At 52.4% G+C, this 17,039-nt stretch overlaps 2 protein-coding genes across 3 annotated transcripts in view; one reads left to right on the forward strand and one right to left on the reverse strand.

Moving 5' to 3' along the window:
- Window positions 1-49: 49 nt before the first annotated feature.
- Window positions 50-11,110, forward strand: TADA1 (transcriptional adaptor 1). 2 transcript variants are annotated; one of them, XM_015586257.2, is made up of 8 exons: window positions 52-2,830; window positions 3,011-3,102; window positions 3,354-3,419; window positions 4,273-4,370; window positions 5,808-6,017; window positions 7,240-7,391; window positions 9,058-9,220; window positions 9,609-11,110. In XM_015586257.2, the coding sequence occupies exons 1-8, from the start codon at window positions 2,634-2,636 to the stop codon at window positions 9,759-9,761; spliced, it is 1,131 nt and encodes a 376-aa protein (XP_015441743.1). In that variant the 5' UTR covers window positions 52-2,633; the 3' UTR covers window positions 9,762-11,110. The 2 variants fall into 2 exon arrangements, with proteins under 2 accessions (XP_024899660.1, XP_015441743.1); XM_025043892.1 differs by lacking the exon at window positions 7,240-7,391 and having other exon boundaries at window positions 50-2,830.
- Window positions 11,111-12,245: 1,135 nt separating this feature from the next.
- POGK (pogo transposable element derived with KRAB domain) overlaps window positions 12,246-17,039 on the reverse strand; it is an 11,237-nt gene continuing 6,443 nt past the window's right edge. The window contains exons 6-7 of the mRNA XM_015586156.2: window positions 15,651-17,034; window positions 12,246-14,391 (exon numbers count right to left, since the gene is read on the reverse strand). Of these exons, the coding sequence (XP_015441642.2) occupies window positions 15,658-17,034 (1,377 nt within the window). The 3' untranslated portion in view covers window positions 12,246-14,391; window positions 15,651-15,657. The remainder of the gene's footprint in view (window positions 14,392-15,650; window positions 17,035-17,039) is intronic.

Raw genomic sequence — 17,039 nt, forward strand, 5'->3', positions numbered from 1 at the left:
GAGGGCTTCCCGGAGGCGGGGGCCGCGGGGCCGCGGACGCGGTCGGTAGGGCCTGGGCGGCAGTTTCGGAAGGCAGACGGACCCTCCGGAGCGGGTGGTCACCCCGGCAGGAGCGGGCACTTACCGAGCACCTTTTAAGCGCCGTCTCGTGTATCCCTCGCGACGTGGGGTGCCATCCCATTAGGTAGGCGAGAAGGCTGAGGTCCGGGCTCGGATGCTGAACGGCCCGAGTGTAAAGTCGGTAATTCAGCAGAGGCCCAGGCCAGGTAACTTCACGGAAGGAACCTCTGAGATGCAAGGAGGGGCTGGGACAACTTCAAAACAGTAGCAGTTATTACAATTTTGTTTTTCAAAATGTAGGAAGCAGATTTTAAATGTTTAAAATTAGAATGCCCGTGTCGTTGGCGATGCTTCTGCGATGCCCTACGCATGGGCATCGCTCCGAAGGCGCTCACTTCGCAGGACGTCGCCGTAGCAGCGGGGCATTTGGGGGTTTTTCTCCAACACTTTCTTCCCCTCATCTTTCTCTGTTCTTTATTACGACTGGATTAAAGCTACTTAATTTGAATGTCATACATGATTTTTCTGTCCCTTTTGTGAAATTTCGGGGTGGCAAAGCTGACAGTCTGCCTCTCATCCTAACAAGATACGCAGAATTTCCATCGAAGACATCTTGGAGCACTCATGGCCTAAAGGGAACAACTCAAAACAAGCTATAATTCCTATAAAGATCACTTTACTATTGCGAACGTCAGCAAATCAAACGTCTACAAACACTAGAATCAATCTTACTTCGGCATAACTTTTGATTTCTTAGTAAACATTAACTCCCAAAGATACATGTTCTTCTAAAGTTGTTTTAATATTCATGTCTACTCTCAGCCTACTTCTTTGCTTATTTAATTGAAGATTCATAATTATTTTAATAGGTAAAATTGACAGTTTACATTTCAATAAAACTATAGCTTATTACTTTAGTAATACAGACCGCTAACATTTACATTTTTTTTAAACACAGTAAACAGTTTACTCCGTTCCGTCTAGGGCGCTTACCGATATTTGAAAACGAACGTTTCCGTACTATGAATCTGAAGGACCTGGCTTGACTGATGAGACGCGATGGTGACCTCTGTGATCCCACACTCATCACACAGGTTCAGGGTTGCCAGAAATGTTGACCTGGTACTCTTCCCTACCTCGTCTCCAAAGGCCAGTGCTGGCTGGCTGTCAGATGTTGGTCACATACAGACACTAAGTTTGGAGCATGCGTGCTGTGACCTTCCGCGGACAGCGCCGCCAGCCCCTTCGTGCCAGGAAGTCAGTGGTCCAGCGTGGTTCTGTTAGTTTTCCCATTCTCATTGTCTTTCTCCACTTCTGCTCCTTCGAAGTGCTTCTTGGTTGAACAGTCTGTAATTTTGCTACACAGTAATTTCTCACGTTTCCTCCATGAGTAAGTTCGCTTTGGTTTCTACGGCCCAACCATAAAGTGTGGTCCTCGGCAGGTAAAACCTGTGAGGTCTGTGCCGAGCTCAGCGGTTACTCCAGTGGGCCGAATGTCCGTTCTGGCAGCTCTGTGCGCACATCAGCTCCTACAAAGTCCCGGGCTTTGCCAGCTGACTCGCTGTGCACAGTACCCGGTGGCGCTTCATTTTCTTTGGACAACTCGGTGGCGGTTAGTTTGCTCCAGAGCTTCCTGGCCCGGCCCACCTACACCGGTCACCGTCCTCCTCGCCCCCACAGAGGCCGAGCAACGTGGTTTTCGGCGTTGTTGAGGGAAACGGCCATTTGTCCACGGGTATATGGCGAGGTGACACAGGCACCAGGACTGGGGAGCAAGTCTTCAGACTCTTGATAGCCAGCACTGGCCGTTCGGGTGAGAAAAGTTGGCCCGTTGGGGAAGGGAGATCGCGTTCTGTTGGCACGGTTTCCTGGTGGAGCCTGTCTTAGTCCCAGACCAAGTTCACGTGCTCCAGAGGCATACGTCTGCATCTTCTTATAAAATAGGGTCACGGGGCTTTTAAATAATCAAGTTTTTCTCATGTTACTTTCCTCTTGTTGCATAGAATGGGATGGAAAAAAGACTTGTTTTTCTGTGGAGCTTTATTTCTTCATTGTTCCTGTCCTTTAAAAAAAGGCATCTAAATGTCCACTGTTGATTATCAGCAGTGAGAACATGACTATCGGGTGAAAAGTGGTGCCAAGCTCTAGAACTAAGAGGTTTTTTCTTTTTAAACACGTACACACTTTAAAATATAAATTGCTTTTTAATTGAAGTGTAATAGACAGATAACGTTATATGTTTCTGGTGTACAACATAATGATTCAATATTTGTATGTTGCCAAATGATCACCACAATAAGTTACCATCCGTTACCATCCATAGTTAAAAATGTATTTTTTCTTGTGATGAGAACTTTTAAGATCTCTTAGCAACTTTCAAATAGTCAATACAATATTGTTAAGTACAGTTAACCTTAAGTACAGGATTCTGGAGAGTAGGTCCTTTAGAAAGGACAGATGTGGCTGTGGTTTTGGCTGATTGACTCACGCGTCTGATTCTGTGACTCTCCTTCCTTTCCGGTCCATGGTATTCTGATTCCCAGGTACCAGTCTGCAAAGGCTGCCGTGACAAAATGCCACAGGCGAGCAGCCTGAACAACAGACATTCGTTTTCTCACAGTTCCGGAGGCTGGAAGCCTGACACTAAGGTGTCAGCAGCATTGGTTTCTTCTGAGGCCTGTCCCCGTGGCTGTAGACGGCCGTTGTCTGCGGTCCTGCCCGCACCCCCACTCCGACCTCTCTCTTCTCATAAGGACACCAGTCGCAGTGGGTCAGGGCCCATCCTGACAACTCCCTTTAAAGGCTCCATCACACTGCGAGGTGCTGGGCGGGGTGGGGACCGAGTGCCTGCCACTCGGGGTGCAGTGTCCTTCCCTGGGAGACGGAGCAGTTGCAGTGAACGCGGGAAGAAGCAGGACCTGTGGTTCTCAGCGTCGTTTCCCCTCTGCAGGTACTGGGCCAACTTAAAGTTATGGTTCAAGCAGAAAATCAGCAAAGAGGAGTTCGACCTGGAAGCCCACAGACTTCTCACTCAGGACAACGGTAAATAGCAGCCGGGGCGTCACTTCCTGTTCTGCAGTGCTCCCAGACTTGTGCTAAATTGAAGTCTTTTCACTTAAAGAAATAAAAGCTTGGTTTTAATGGCGTGTAACGTCATTTTGCTAATGCGGATATTTACAGCGAAGTGTACCGAGCGGGGGGTATCCAAACTCCTTAAGAGCGGGGCTCAGGAACGAGCGGCTTCCCTCCTTGTCAGTGTCTGTACTTGACTGTGGCGTTCTTCCCTTTTCCAGTCCATTCCCACAATGATTTCCTCCTGGCTATCCTCACGCGGTGTCAGATTTTGGTGTCCACACCAGGTAAGGGCGCGGAAGAACCCGCGGTGCCGGTCGGCAGAGCTGCCGACTGCAGCAGACTCTGCGCTGTCTGTGCATGCAACGCTATTTGGACGGCTCGAGGGGAAACGTTATGATGTGGGTACAGATTCTCTTACAGAACCTGTTAGAGCAGGTGATTCCCAGGACTTACACTGACTGTCGGTCTCGACGCGCCACTCAGCTGGCTTTTGGAGCCTGAAGTCATGAGGAGTGAGGCGGGGTGGGGGTCAGGAGAACACGGAGGGGCTGGTGTTGGGGGAGGGTTTGCCAGAGGGAGGGTCGGGAGCCCCCGTCTCATTTCCCAGCCTGCCGGTAGGTCCTCGGTATTGGTTAGGCAGCCGGGCTGCAGCCGGCACGTGTGAGTCAGAACGTTTTCAGCCCGTCCTTGAAGTTCGTTGAGCGCTCATCCTGTCTGCCACACACGTTCTTGCTGTCTCTGTTGTGCGTGTGTGCCCCTTTGCTCTGCGACCACTCTTAGTGGGGTCTTGGAAGAGAGAGGAGGCGAGTACACAGGTCAGTTCTCCGTGTTGAACCGGAAAATCCTGTCCCCGCTTTATCGCGTTGCTCACCCGATAAGCCAGCAAAGCACCCAGCAAACATTAACTGAGAATACGAGAGACAAATTTGTCTTTCTAAAAAAATAATTTTGGTTACAGCTAGAAAACCACGATTTGAGAGAATTTATGATTTTGTTTAGAGAGCTTAGAGAAATAGAAAGATCTGAATTTAAGTATGTATTATTTACTTTCATTACTTGAGCGTTCCATACTTTTTTAGCTCAAAATGAAAACAACTTAGCAGTTATCAATTATCACTGTTTTTTTTAATCTCCTAGAGGGTGCTGGATCTTTGCCCTGGACAGGGGGTTCTGCAGCCAAGCCGGGGAAACCCAAGGGAAAGAAAAAGCTTTCTTCGGTTCGTCAGAAATTTGATGTAGGTTGTTCTTCAGTGCGTCTTGGTAATGAGCGATTACGTGCTGGTGTGAGGGGCCGCCTTGTTTCTGGGTCGTTAGTAAATACTGGTGGTGGGGTTGGAAAAAGAGGGGGCATCATTTGAGGGGAAAAGGTGTTACTGTTTGTGAAGGGGTGAGGTTTTCAAAGACTGTGAGTCCAGGTGCCTGTGTTTTTGTAATTCTAGTTCGTTGTTTTGTAAATAGTAATGTTGTTAGTGCCCAGTGATCTTTCAGCGATTTAAATCTATGCCTGTGTTCTTTCCCCTCCTCGCTGTTTTTCTGGAACGAATCGCGTTTCCCAGATTGACTTCTGTCCCGGGGTCCAAGAGGCCTGCAGCACCCAGCTGGGCCCCGAGCCCCGCCCCCTCCCTCGGGGTTAGCAGAGAAGCTGGAAAGGCACTTGGCTGTAAAATTTGTAAACACTTTAGCGTAACTGGCTTTTCCTAGTTTATATCTAGGGAACAAAGTATCCCAAAAGTATCCCTTTTATAGATTTTTGGCTGGGTATTGATAGCTTCATTCATTAAGATCAACAAACATTTATTCCTACCTTTGTGCTATGCTTTATATCAAGAATATTCAGTCTGCAGGGCATCAGCATCTCCAGACAGGTTTAAATGGGCATGTTTGACATAAAATGCAGCTTTATACCTGGAAAATGGAAAAACGATAAGCGTTGCTGTTATAGTACAAACTTCCGACAGGGACGAGCCATACTCGCTACAGAATCTTGTATGTCGGGCTCGAGCAGAGGCCACCGGGGCGTCTCCCCGGATTGTGGAGGCTGTAAACGGGCCGTCACCCTTCTCCAGCGGAAGGCTGAGGTTTTAGGCTTGGAAAAAGACTGAGAAAAACGGTCTAAAATGATTAGTGTGACTGCGTCTTAGAAAGGTTCTGTGTTGAGAATCGTAAATAGAGAATGCTAGTAAACAAGTAGTCACCCCACACAACACTCTCTTGGAGTATTTGTTTTTATATCTGTTATTTTGGTTACTTGGGCTTTTTAGGGCTTCACCGAAGCATTTGTTATATAGTTAAACTTTCAGAAGCTGTTTACTTACCAATATACTTAACGTGCTCTGACTTGCTTGAAAATAGTTTTTTATTTTCTCCTTCTCCCTAATTGTTACTTTTAGCACAGAGCCATCTATTCTGTGATTACCAAGATGCTAACTGATTAGAATAAACTGCTCCGCGAACCACCTTTACTCCCCTAATTCGTGTCTTCGTTGTTTCCATGACATGGGTGTGACTCTGAGACGATTTGTGCATGAATTGCTTTTTTTTTTTGACCCCAGTGGCGTGGTTCGGGTGGCATTAACGTGTGGGCTCGCGAGTCCAGTACATTGGTTACTTTTGCTCGTGTCTTATTCCTCGCCACTGTCATGAATAATTTTGAAAAGTTTCCTTACTCGTAGCATAGATTCCAGCCTCAAAATCCCCTCTCGGGAGCCCAGCAGTTTGTGGCAAAGGACCCCCAGGATGACGATGACTTGAAACTGTGCTCGCACACAATGATGCTTCCCACACGGGGCCAGCTGGAAGGGCGGATGATCGTGACGGCTTACGAGCACGGGCTGGACAACGTCACCGAGGAGGCCGTGTCAGCCGTGGTCTACGCGGTGGAGGTTAGTTAGTGTGCCGGTGGCAGGGGCGACTTCACCGAGAGCGTGCGACGAGCTCGTGTGGCTCAAAGTTGGTGCTGCAAGGAAAGGGCCGAAATGTCCCCCCGACCTCGGGGCGGTCGTCACCGATGACGTTTTCTCCCGGGGGAGAACCACGCCACATGCCACACAGTTGCCCTCGTTAACGACGAAGCTTTTGGAAACGTTACCTGGGGCGTAACACTTGCGCTCAACGTGACGTGTGATCCGTCAGCAAGGGCGCATCTTTTAAGGGGAAAGAAATGAGATCGAGGACCCTAAGGGTTTGAAATCTCTAGGTTTTGCTGTCCGTTGGGCGTTGGAAGAGCACCAGAGTTGGCGTCTCAACACGCTTTCGCCCACCCTCTCGTCTCTTCATTTTGTTATTTGACAAAGTGCACATGGCGTCTGTGGTGCACAGGTGCCGTCAGGTGACCCCGCGTCACGTTCCCGTCTCTGGGGCTCCGTGTCCTCACCCGGGCCTCCACGGTCCTAATTTGCAAACATTAAGTGAATTCTTTGTGGAAGTGATAAATTGCACCGTGAAGTCCTGATACGAGATAATCTTAATGTGATTGAAACACGACCCCCAACCTGCCCCGTTGCTGACGAGAGGCTGGGACCCATTCTGCCTGTTTTCACAGACATTCTCCAGCCCGCTCCTATGTATTTGGTTCTCAGAAAGCCGAAGGGATCTTAAATACCTAATTTTTTGTTTATTTCCTGTATTTGTGTTGTTCACGTGGCTTCTGAGAACCAAGCTTCTTTTCAGGCAAGGATTTCATTAGTGTGGACGATAGAACCAGTAAAGCCCAGCTCTTGAAACTTTCTTGTTTTCAACCATGTTTCAAGGTGGTTTGCTGCTTTTTAAAAGAGTATTTATTTTTTTGTGTCGTCATTTAAAGGTATCTGAAAATTATTTTGGAGAGAGGAGCCCATTTAGAGATATAAAAACTCTCATTTTATGTGGAACAAGCTCATCTGAAACAGAACTAAGTAGAAAGAGCATCTCCCTCCTTCCCTCACGCGTCTGGCCTGGCTCTGGGGCTCTTTAGAGGACATCGATTTGGTGCCAGCACGTGCCAGCCTGTCCCGCGTCTCTATCACTAAATGCCAGTAAACATGGTCGGGTCACTGGAAGTTTTATGATTTGCATTTAAAGAGGAGTTCATGCTATTTTCCCTTTTTTTTTTCCTTGTTTTTACAGAATCACCTTAAAGATATATTGACATCAGTTGTGTCAAGAAGGAAAGCGTATCGGTTACGTGACGGTCATTTTAAATATGCCTTTGGCAGTAACGTGACCCCGCAGCCATACCTGAAGAATAGTGTAGTAGCTTACAACAGCTTGATAGAAAGGTACTGAAGTTTCTCGTGACCTTGCGTCTGTCCTGGTCGGTCGCGCTGTTCCCTGTGGCCTGTCACGTCGCTGGTCCTCGCGTCTCTGAGTCCGAGGTGCCCCTGAGAGCAGCAGTTTCTTTTCTTTGCACCTTTGCACGATAACGAGCGGATCCTTTGGGCTCCCCTTACGGCGGAAGCGACGCTGCAGAGGTCGGCTGCCGCGTGTGGTCTCCTGCGATGTCCCCACTCCCTGAGGTGGGATGGGGTGGTCCCCCGGCTCCTGAGGGGCGGCCCTTGCGGGTGGAACAGCGGCCCTGCTCAGAAAGCGGGCCTGGGGTGACCAGGCGGGCCAGGCTTCACGGTGTTGGGAGGGGCAGTGGTAGCCAGTCTCCCGGCTCTCGGCACCTTCTGTAGCTGTGGCTCGCGAGGGTGGCCTGTGCTGGGTGCTGGCAGCTTGCTCCTGGCACCCTGCTGTGCACACCTCCCGGGACCGCTGTAATGTCCCCTGTCACCTTGTGTGACACAGCCTGGATTCCCTATGTGCTGCCTGTGTCCACCCCTCCCCCTCCCTGTCCTCTTCCCTCCCAAAAAATATGTCCAAATTTTAAGCCTTTGGGTAAGAAAAATACTGCTCTTTTCCTCATGGTGACTGAGTGACTGGTGTCTCTGGGCCGCGTGTGTCTGGTTGTCTGGTTAGCTGGGGAGACCGGGTAAAGAGTGACCGGAAGTCACGAGTTCAGTGGTGAGAGTGACCGGGAGCCTGGCGGGAGTCGGGGGGGAGGGGCAGCAGTGCGTGTGATCACCAGGGCTGAAGGGCTGGGAGGTGGTGTGGACACCGCAGGGAGGGCTGAGGCAGGCCGGACGCCGGCCTCTGAAGCCCACCCCCACGAGCCCGTACCCACGAGCAGCCACTAGGTCCCCGAGGTGAAGGCCTCTCCCCGGTCCCTTGCAGGCGTGTCTGCCGGGGTCATTGGTTCTCATTTGTAAGTCGTTCTTCTCTAGAGAAAAACAAACCAGAAAGAGTGAGTGGCTCCTTGCAGTGGGGAACGTGGGGACAGCGTCTCCAACCTCCCAGCCTCCTGTGCCCTGCGGCCAGCGCCCGCTTCTGGGACAGGCCCGCCTTTGTCGCCGACGGCAGGCCCAGGCCCCCTTCCGCCTCGCTGCTCCTCGCGGCCGCCTCACCTGCCGCCTCACCTGCCGCGTGCCCTTCCAGACCCTGTCCTGGATTACTGTGTCTGACCCCGCCGGGCGCTACGTCGGGGTCCCATTCCCGGAGCTCGGCGGGTCCGACTCACCTTCTCCCCGCTCCATTCCTGCCGTGGCCTCCCTTGTGCCGTGTCGTCTCTTCTGGCTCATTATCTTTGATAACGATTTCCGTTTCCTTCAAGTAAGGTCTATTATGCTTTCAACTGGACGCTCCCCAGGGCAGGAGACCGTTCGGTCAGTGTCCCGAGCGTGGTGACGGTTGAGGTTGGGGGGCAGGTCAACGTAGCCGCTCTGCGTTTGTTCCCCGCCTGACCTGTGGGCCGCCTTCAACAGCGGGAACGGCAGCCTCCCCACGTCTGCGCCCGCTCAGAAACGGGGCTTTCTGCTTCATTTTAAGGCGCTTTTCCTGAGGCGGGGTCTCGCAGCCCGTCCCCGTTGGAGCCGCTCAGCCATCGCCTCTAAAATTCTCTGTTTTCAGCCCTCCAGCCTTCTCTGCGCCCTGTGCTGGCCAGAACCCGGCCTCCCACCCGCCCCCCGACGACGCCGAGCAGCAGGCGGCCCTCCTGCTGGCCTGCTCTGGGGACACCCTCCCTGCGTCCTTGCCTCCCGTGAACATGTCCGACCTCTTCGAGGCTTTGCAGGTAACTCAGCCGTGTCCGGCTCACCCGGGTTTCGGCCGGGCCCGAGTCTGCTCGGCCGCAGAGGCGGTCAGTGGCGCTTCCTCTTCAGCTCATCGTTGGCTCTTGAGGCCGGTCGTCCTAGCCTCGTTTTCCAGACCCGGCCCAGGAGACCTTCTGACGTGTGCCCCCACCTCCCTCGTCCCCCCAGAAAGAAGGGAAAGGAAAGGAAGCTCCTCGCTTTCTCGTTCCTGTTTCAGAACCTCGTTTCCGGTTTTCTCGTTAGCTGCTCTGGGGTTCGGTGTGCCCTGGTTTAGTTTCTCGGTCTGTGTGTCTTTCCCGTGTTTTGTTGACCTTCTGCGTATTGCAAACGTGTCCTGAGGCTTCACGCGTGCTCACGTTCTCACCGCAGGTGCACAGGGAGGTCATCCCCACGCACACCGTGTACGCGCTCAACATCGAAAGGGTCATCATGAAGCTCTGGCATCCGAACCACGAGGAGCTGCAGCAGGACAAGGTCCACCGCCAGCGCCTGGCAGCCAAGGAGGGGCTCCTGCTCTGCTGAGCCGGGCTCTGGGCGTGCGGCCCCCGGCAGGTTAGCCACTGAGAGTAGGCTGTTTGGGGAACACCGAGGTGACTGGTATAAACAGAACCCTTCCTGTGGAAATGCGACGTCGAACGCTTGGCCTTCGCTGCTGTGAAGCCACCGATGCACTCGGGTTCGGACAGTGACCCATGTCCGCATCGCACGCGTGTGTTCTCGCTTCGGGGAGCAGAACGGGCCCTGACAGAACCTCCTGGAGCGGAGACGTTCGGGCCCCTGAGGGTCGGTGTCCTGTGGTCTGCACGTGAGGCAGGTGACGTCCCAGAACACAGCAGCTCTAAGAACTTCATCCCCGTGGTCACAGGACATCCGTGGGTTTAGCGACGTCCTATGTTCTGTATCCGGCAAGTCTCAGTTTCTGCCTTTCTCCTGAAGAACTGTGTCCTTATATTTTGGTTGAAGCAACCCTCAGTGTTAAAAATCAGATACCTCCTTCAATGACCTGTTTAATTTTGAACAGATTTAGGTATCTCCCTAAAAATCCATTACAGTTTCATAGAAAACATGACTTAGAAACACTGTGCTATTAAAGTCCTTTTCTTTGCATTAAAAAATATCGAAACAAAATTCTTGGAATGTAATTAATAACCTTATAAAATGTCTTCTCGTAACTCGTTTCTGTCATAGAGTGAATGTGCCCAAAGACTTTGATCCCCAGGTTCATCTGTTGATTATTCTTGTAGAATGTTTTAAGAAGTCCATGTGAACGTGTTGCATTTATATTTGGTAATTGCCGATTCCTATGAAATATGTTTCTCCCCTTTCAAATGATAAAGCGAAAATGATTTATGTTTGGCAGTGTTACTAAGAACCAAGTTTGTTTCTTTAAAGATAATGTTACTTTTCACTTAAGAGAGTGCTGGTGGGTTTGCAGTTGACCCTTGAACAGCGCATGGGTTAGGGGTGTCGACCCCAGGCGAGGTCCAACCGTGTATAACTTGACTCCTCAAAAACTTAGTTGTCCCCCTGTATCTGCAGGGGATTGGCTCCAGGAGCTCCCACTGATACAAACCCCATGGATGCCCGAGTCCCCTGTCACGTGGTGTAGAACAAGGCATGCAGCTGGCCCTGCGTGGCCTCGGACTCCTGACCGCCAGCCAAGACCGGTGCCGCGTAGAAAAGTCCACGTAGAAGTGGACCCACCAACTCGAACCCGCGTTATTCCAGGGTCACCGTGCTAGCGTGGTCTTCTGTAGCTTGAATAACATGTATAAAGCTGTACAAATGGTTCGGTATCTGGATCTGTGTATTTGATTTTGTACTTTAAATGTGACAAATAAACCTTTTGGGGGAAACCTTTATTAAACAGATAATGAATGCCGCCTTCTACAGTGGAAAGCCATATACGCCATGAGACCTTAGCAGAGATGTCTCAAAAGAATGTACTAGATGAGAAAGATTAAAATAAGGCATGTCATCTCTTCCTTTTGTGACCTGTAGGTTAAGACTTAAAAAGAGAAAACCAACAGCTTAGTTTCGGTTGCTGACACAGGCCCTGCAGAGTTGCAGACGCGATAATACTCGAGATGTGAGTTTGGAAGGGTTTGAAGCAGTATCTCACCCAATGCAGTGGTTTTTTGGGGGGGCACTAACACTGTGTACGTTGAATTCTGTGCGTTCCACTGACGCAGAGGCAGTTGGGGGCCCTGGCCAGGTCCTGGTGCCCTCACAAGGGCAAGTTCTGTCCGGGTCCAAACAAACTCCTCCTGGCTTTCTAGGACTGGCCTTGGCTCCTGCAGCCACCTGCTCAGGAGGGACCACAGGACATCAGCAGACTCCCCTGGCCTCATGTTTCGGGCCCACACTCTAAGGACGGGCAGGCAGGTAGGGTGATTCTCGGGGGGTTTTCAGGAGCCCCCGAAAGAGGCCTGACACCTCTGCCCCACCGAAGGCGGGTTCTAGCTTCGGCCCCCTGGGTTCACGTTTGATCCGATGGCTTAAAAGGGGGAATGTCCAGATTGTCTCTAGTACTTATTTAATTGAATCTGTGGACACGGTGAATTGTCAGGGATAATTTTACTAAAAGCACACCGTGAAAGGGCACATGGGTTCATCACGCTTCCATGTTTAAAGAAATTTATGAAAACGGGGATACTAAGTTTTCTGTTCACCAACATGCTAGCGTGTTTTCACTCATTTAAGATGAATACCCCCTTTATGGATTTCAGTAACGGACCATCCCTGACAGTATCCAAAAGGTGACTGACTGAAGAAAAAGCAATTGATGCCAGCCCTCCCCACCCCGCCCCCCGCAAAAGCCCGTTTAAAACCACACACACCATTTTTCTTCTCTGTCATCAAAAACATCATTACACACATGGCCATCCCATGAACACTTCTTTTGATTCAAGGGTGTACTATATCGGTAGATGGAGAATAAAGTGTCAACGATAATGAAACGTGACCTCCTCACGCGAGCAGGTAAATAGTAAAACCACCATAGCCTATGGTCTTTATTATGAAAGTTTATTGTTGGGATCAGTTCCTATCTACTGGGGGTACAGCTCTGTCTCTGCTGGAGCAATTCTAGGGTAACAGCCATGCTGCGGGACGGCTGGACGGGGCTCTGTTAGGCATAGGTCATACTGAAGTCAGTGGAAGGAAGAGCCCAGAACAGCCCTGACAGCGGAGCCGTTGCTCTGAGTTCCAGTGCTATGCAGCCTGTAAGGCATCATCTGTCAGCGGACGGGGAGACTCGAGGTGTCGGTGGAATGATCAGTTTAGCCCGTTTTCTACCTTCTCTGCACGGTGACTATGGCTCCAAGGCAGGAACCCAGAATTCGGTCTCATAAAATCCTTCGAGCTCCCAAAGCAAGTAAAACAGGACATAAAGAAGGTGCCAGGAACCAGGAGAAGAGAGGATAAATTAAGTGGAATTGTCAGGAATGGAAACTTCTGGAATGCAAAGGAGCTGGGTTTAGATGCCATTTGAAATGACCAAGAATACAGTACAGTTTGTAAGTAGGGAAACAATTCAAATATTGAAAGTTATTCCGAAACCAGAAACGAAGTAAATTTCCCCACCTGGGAGGAAAACTGGTTTTAAAAAGCTGAGAAAGGTGAATGACTAAGAGGAAAATGAGTACCTGAGTAGAAATAGGTGTTTCAAGATGCCGAGAACAGGATCATACAAATGAGCTGAGTCTACAAGAAGGAAGTGAAAGCCTGTTACCAGATTTGACATTGGAATGACATTTCCAGCAGTGGCCGTGTCGGTGAGGCTCTGGCATGTTTTCTGTAGTGAACGTAGCTTTGAGAGAATGTTTTCATAACACTCGACTTATGTGGGAATGCAAATCACTATAGTGTAAAAACTCAGAGACCTCCTCCCACCTATTCCTGCAGGGCAGAAGGAGACCAGAAGTCTACAAATGGCTGTGGCCGAAGGCCCAAGCCGCCACACCACCCTTGTGATAAAAATATTGAAAGATACTAACAAGACAAGTGTCAGAGGGAGGAGTCAGTGAGCCTTGTACCATGTGGCAGCAGATAAGTGACCCTGACTCCTGTAGGCAGCCTGAGAAACAAGAGCTTGTGTGCTAACTGCTGCCCTAGCCTTAAATACAATAATCATCATCGTGAAAAATAGGGCCATTGAATGAGACCCGACAGAAGTCTAGCTGCCAACCAGGCTGGGAAGATAAATCAGCCAGCAGTTTATTTTCACCTGCCTCTTCCCCACTAACCTAGTCTGTCTAGAGAAAAGCCATCTGCTGGCACCAGGCCAGTGTCTGAATTCTGTTATCATTAGTATCTCATTTTTTCTAAAAGAGGAAATGTGTAAGTAGCAGGTAGACGTAAATGACATGTTTCTACAAAGCCTGCTCTGCAGTCTTCACCTGCTGGGACAGGCTCTACTCTTGGAAGCATTTTTAAAGGCAGAAGAAAACAATGACTTGAGGTCTAGCCACAGAAGGGACACCAGTGCGGTGGCACCCATATGTGTGACGAGCCTCCTGTTGGTGCTGAACGAGCGGTCTCTTCCCCAGGAAATGCCTCTGTCCATCATATTTACACGTTTCTTCTGATGGACACATGGGGTCACGTCTCCAAGAAACGGGGCAGAAGCAGTTTCTTCCCTAATCACGTCTCTGACGAGATGAAGGGTCCCAGGCGTTTCTGACACGTCGTGGACGTGGGGCGGGGTGGGCGCCCCCCCGCCCTGCTCCCTGTGCACCCACACGTGGAGGAATCTTCCTGAGGGTCCTCCCCGGCTGCTTCCAACAGTTCCATTCGCTGGAAAACAGAGAGAACTAAGTGTGAATCGGCCCCGGCATTTTAGATGGCGTGTGTGTGACCGAAGGAGCATTGTGGTCCCATCACTCGGGTTTCCAAAGAGATGAGAAGCGGCCCGGAGTCTCCCGACTGTCCCGTCCACTCAGAGTCCCTATGTACCGCCATCGCTCGCTCAGCCCAGGAGAGGGCGCGGTCCAGGTGAGCGGGGACTGCGTGGGCGGCACCGAGGGCAGGCCCCGCCCCACAGCGCGCCCGAGCACAGGCCGCCTGGTTCCCTCTCCTCTCCCGGCGGTTTTCGATCCAGTCTTCTGGGTAGCAAATGGCTTAGAAAATTAAAAATGCACAAAAACAGGACCTGACAGAGAGGAAGGAAGACAAAAGGTAAAATGAGAAAAGGTTAGAACTCGCTGTCGGTCGGTCTGATCCCACCAGAGGCGGCAGAACGGTGAGGAGGGAAGGGGGGCCGACGGGGCAGAGAACGTGGGGGGGAAGCGATGTGGGGGATTCTGACTGTAACAGCAAGAACTGGGCTCCACTGTGATGCCACGGCTCCCCCAACTACGGCGGGATGTCAGCCCTGAAGTCGCACATCATGGGGGGGTGACAGAGGGCTTCTATCAGCTCGTCATTTGGAGAAAAGCAAAGGAGGGAAACGCCCAATGACACCGTAGAAGGAAGTTTAGTGGAAACAGTTTTGGGTCCTCTGTCAAAAGGAACCTCTTCATAGTAAAGTGTCTGGACGGGCGAGTCAATTAATTGACAGAGAAACGAGAAGGTAAAATGAATTGCTTGTTCCTTCTGTGTGTCTCCCCCGAGGGGATCCTGCACGAGGCCGCTCTCTCAAGGTGTGGGATGTGGGGGCGACTCTGGGCTCCTTCCACTAGTGTGTTTTAGTCCCCAGTGCCCCACTGCCACTTAGCTGTTCCTCTTCTATACTCAGCTCTGAACATTCAAGCCAGCCGTCCTCAGCCCACTGCAGGCCTAGACAGGCACCCCGTTTTATTATTACCACTTATTTCGATGCAAAGATTCAATTTAACCAGATATCTGAGGACTACGAGAAATTATTATAATCGCTCACTCCACGTGAAGGTCATTTTGAGAGTAAGATGATGTTTTAAAACACAAAAATTCCTAGGGAAAAGCAAGCATAAGCTATTACTTTCATTTCCCAGTGGGCCACTGCAGAGCGCCCCAGGGCAGAGCTGAGGCCCGGGAGACACGGCCCGAAGCCAGCGAACGTGAGCACAGCGGCCCCGAGTGGGTCAGTCCCCATGGCGGCCCAAGTGGCCGGCCCGACTTACGAGGAAAAGCAGACGCCACTTTGTTAACTGGGCACACTGCGCTCCCTCAGACCCCAGCAATCTCGGCACCCCGGCACAGCCCGGCGTCCCGGCAGCTCACCCCGGTCCACCGCGTGTGTGACACACAAGGGCCCCTGGGTCCAGGCCACCACGGAAGGTACCCGCAAGCCAAGCAACGGAGGCTTCACGAGAAGGCGGGGCCGGTGGCCTGTGACCTACGACACTGCCTTGGGCTCCCAGGGACCCTAAGAGGAGGCTGGCAAGACGAAAGGCAGCCGGGGACACAGGTCGCGCCGGGCGGTCCCCTTACCGTCCCTTCAGTGGCTCTCGGTCATGCTCTCGGCGTCACACTCTTTGGGCGGCTCCCCTCCCCCTGGCAACTCGCTCTCGATCTCCCACAGGACGTCGTCTTCGTCTTCCAAGGCGCTGGAGATGTGGCACTTCTTGAAGCCCTGGACGATGGAGTCGCTGGAGATGCTGTTCCACGCGACCATGACCCACTCCAGAAAGAGGCCGAGGGGCGGCTTCTTGGCGTTGCCGGTGGGGCTCAGCGCCAGGTTGCCGGCCAGCAGCCAGCTGGAGTACTGTGCCCGCACGCTGTCGTTGAGCGGCTTGTACACCACCACGTCCAGCACCTGCAGCTGCGAGGTCAGGCCACCAGGGATGACCACCATGTCGGTGTCCATGCTGGCCATGGAGCTCTTCACCGCGTCGGTGGCGTGGCCGCGGAAGCCGTTGACGATCAGCAGGCCCCGCTGCTCGGGCAGCGCGCCCGCCCGCCGCCGCCACACCACCTCCAGCCAGTCCTGCATCAGGTCCTCGGTCATCCAGCCGTATCGGTGGCAGCGGATCTCCATGCCGCTGGGGAACTTGCCGGGCGGGATGTACGTGCCCCGCAGGACGATGTAGGGGGGCAGCTTGCGGCCGTCGGCCAGCACCCCGAGCATCGCCGTGATCTTCAGCTTCTCCCGGCCGGGCGTCTTGACCAGCACGGGCTTCTCCCCCTGGTTGTCCACAGTCACCCTGGACGGCACCTCCAGGCAGATGGGCGTCTCGTCGGCGTTCCCCATCTGGGCCACCTGGTAGTCATGCGCCCGGCGCAGAGCCAGCACGCTGCGCTGGTAGGTGACCAGCTTCTCCGTCAGGTCCTCGGGCAGCTGCTGGGGCACCGGGACCTTGTGCCTCAAGGACAGGTCGTACCTGCGCATCATCCTCCGGCACCAGCCCAGGCTGGCCTTGAAGCCCTTCTCGGGGATGTTCATCTCCTGCGCGATCTCCAGCGCCTTCAGCTGCATGGCCTCCCTGGTGATGGGGTCGCCCTTGGCCTGCATGTAGCGCACGTACTCGGCCACGCGCTGGTCCACCAGGGCGAAGCGCCCGTTCTTGGGCCCGCGGAAGGCGCGCCGCATGGCGTGGGCGTTCTGCAGCTGCGGCTTCACCTTGCGCCAGTCGCGGACGTTCTTCTCCAGCACGCCGAACTGCTTGGCCGCCTGGCAGTTGTTGGTGCTCTCGGCGAACTCCACCACCATCAGCTTGAAGCCCGCGTCGTAGCTGCGGCGCATCCCGCGGCTGAACTGGAACTTGGCGGCCAGGTCGTCGGCCGCGAGGTCGTAGCCCGGGAAGCCCATGGCCATGTAGAAGGGGTACCCCTCGCTCCACTCGGGCAGCTCGGCGATGTCGCGGGGCAGGCGGAGGCCGA

This window comes from Pteropus alecto, unplaced genomic scaffold, assembly GCF_000325575.1.
Source record: "Pteropus alecto unplaced genomic scaffold, ASM32557v1 scaffold101, whole genome shotgun sequence".
Classification (NCBI taxonomy): Eukaryota; Metazoa; Chordata; class Mammalia; order Chiroptera; family Pteropodidae; genus Pteropus; species Pteropus alecto.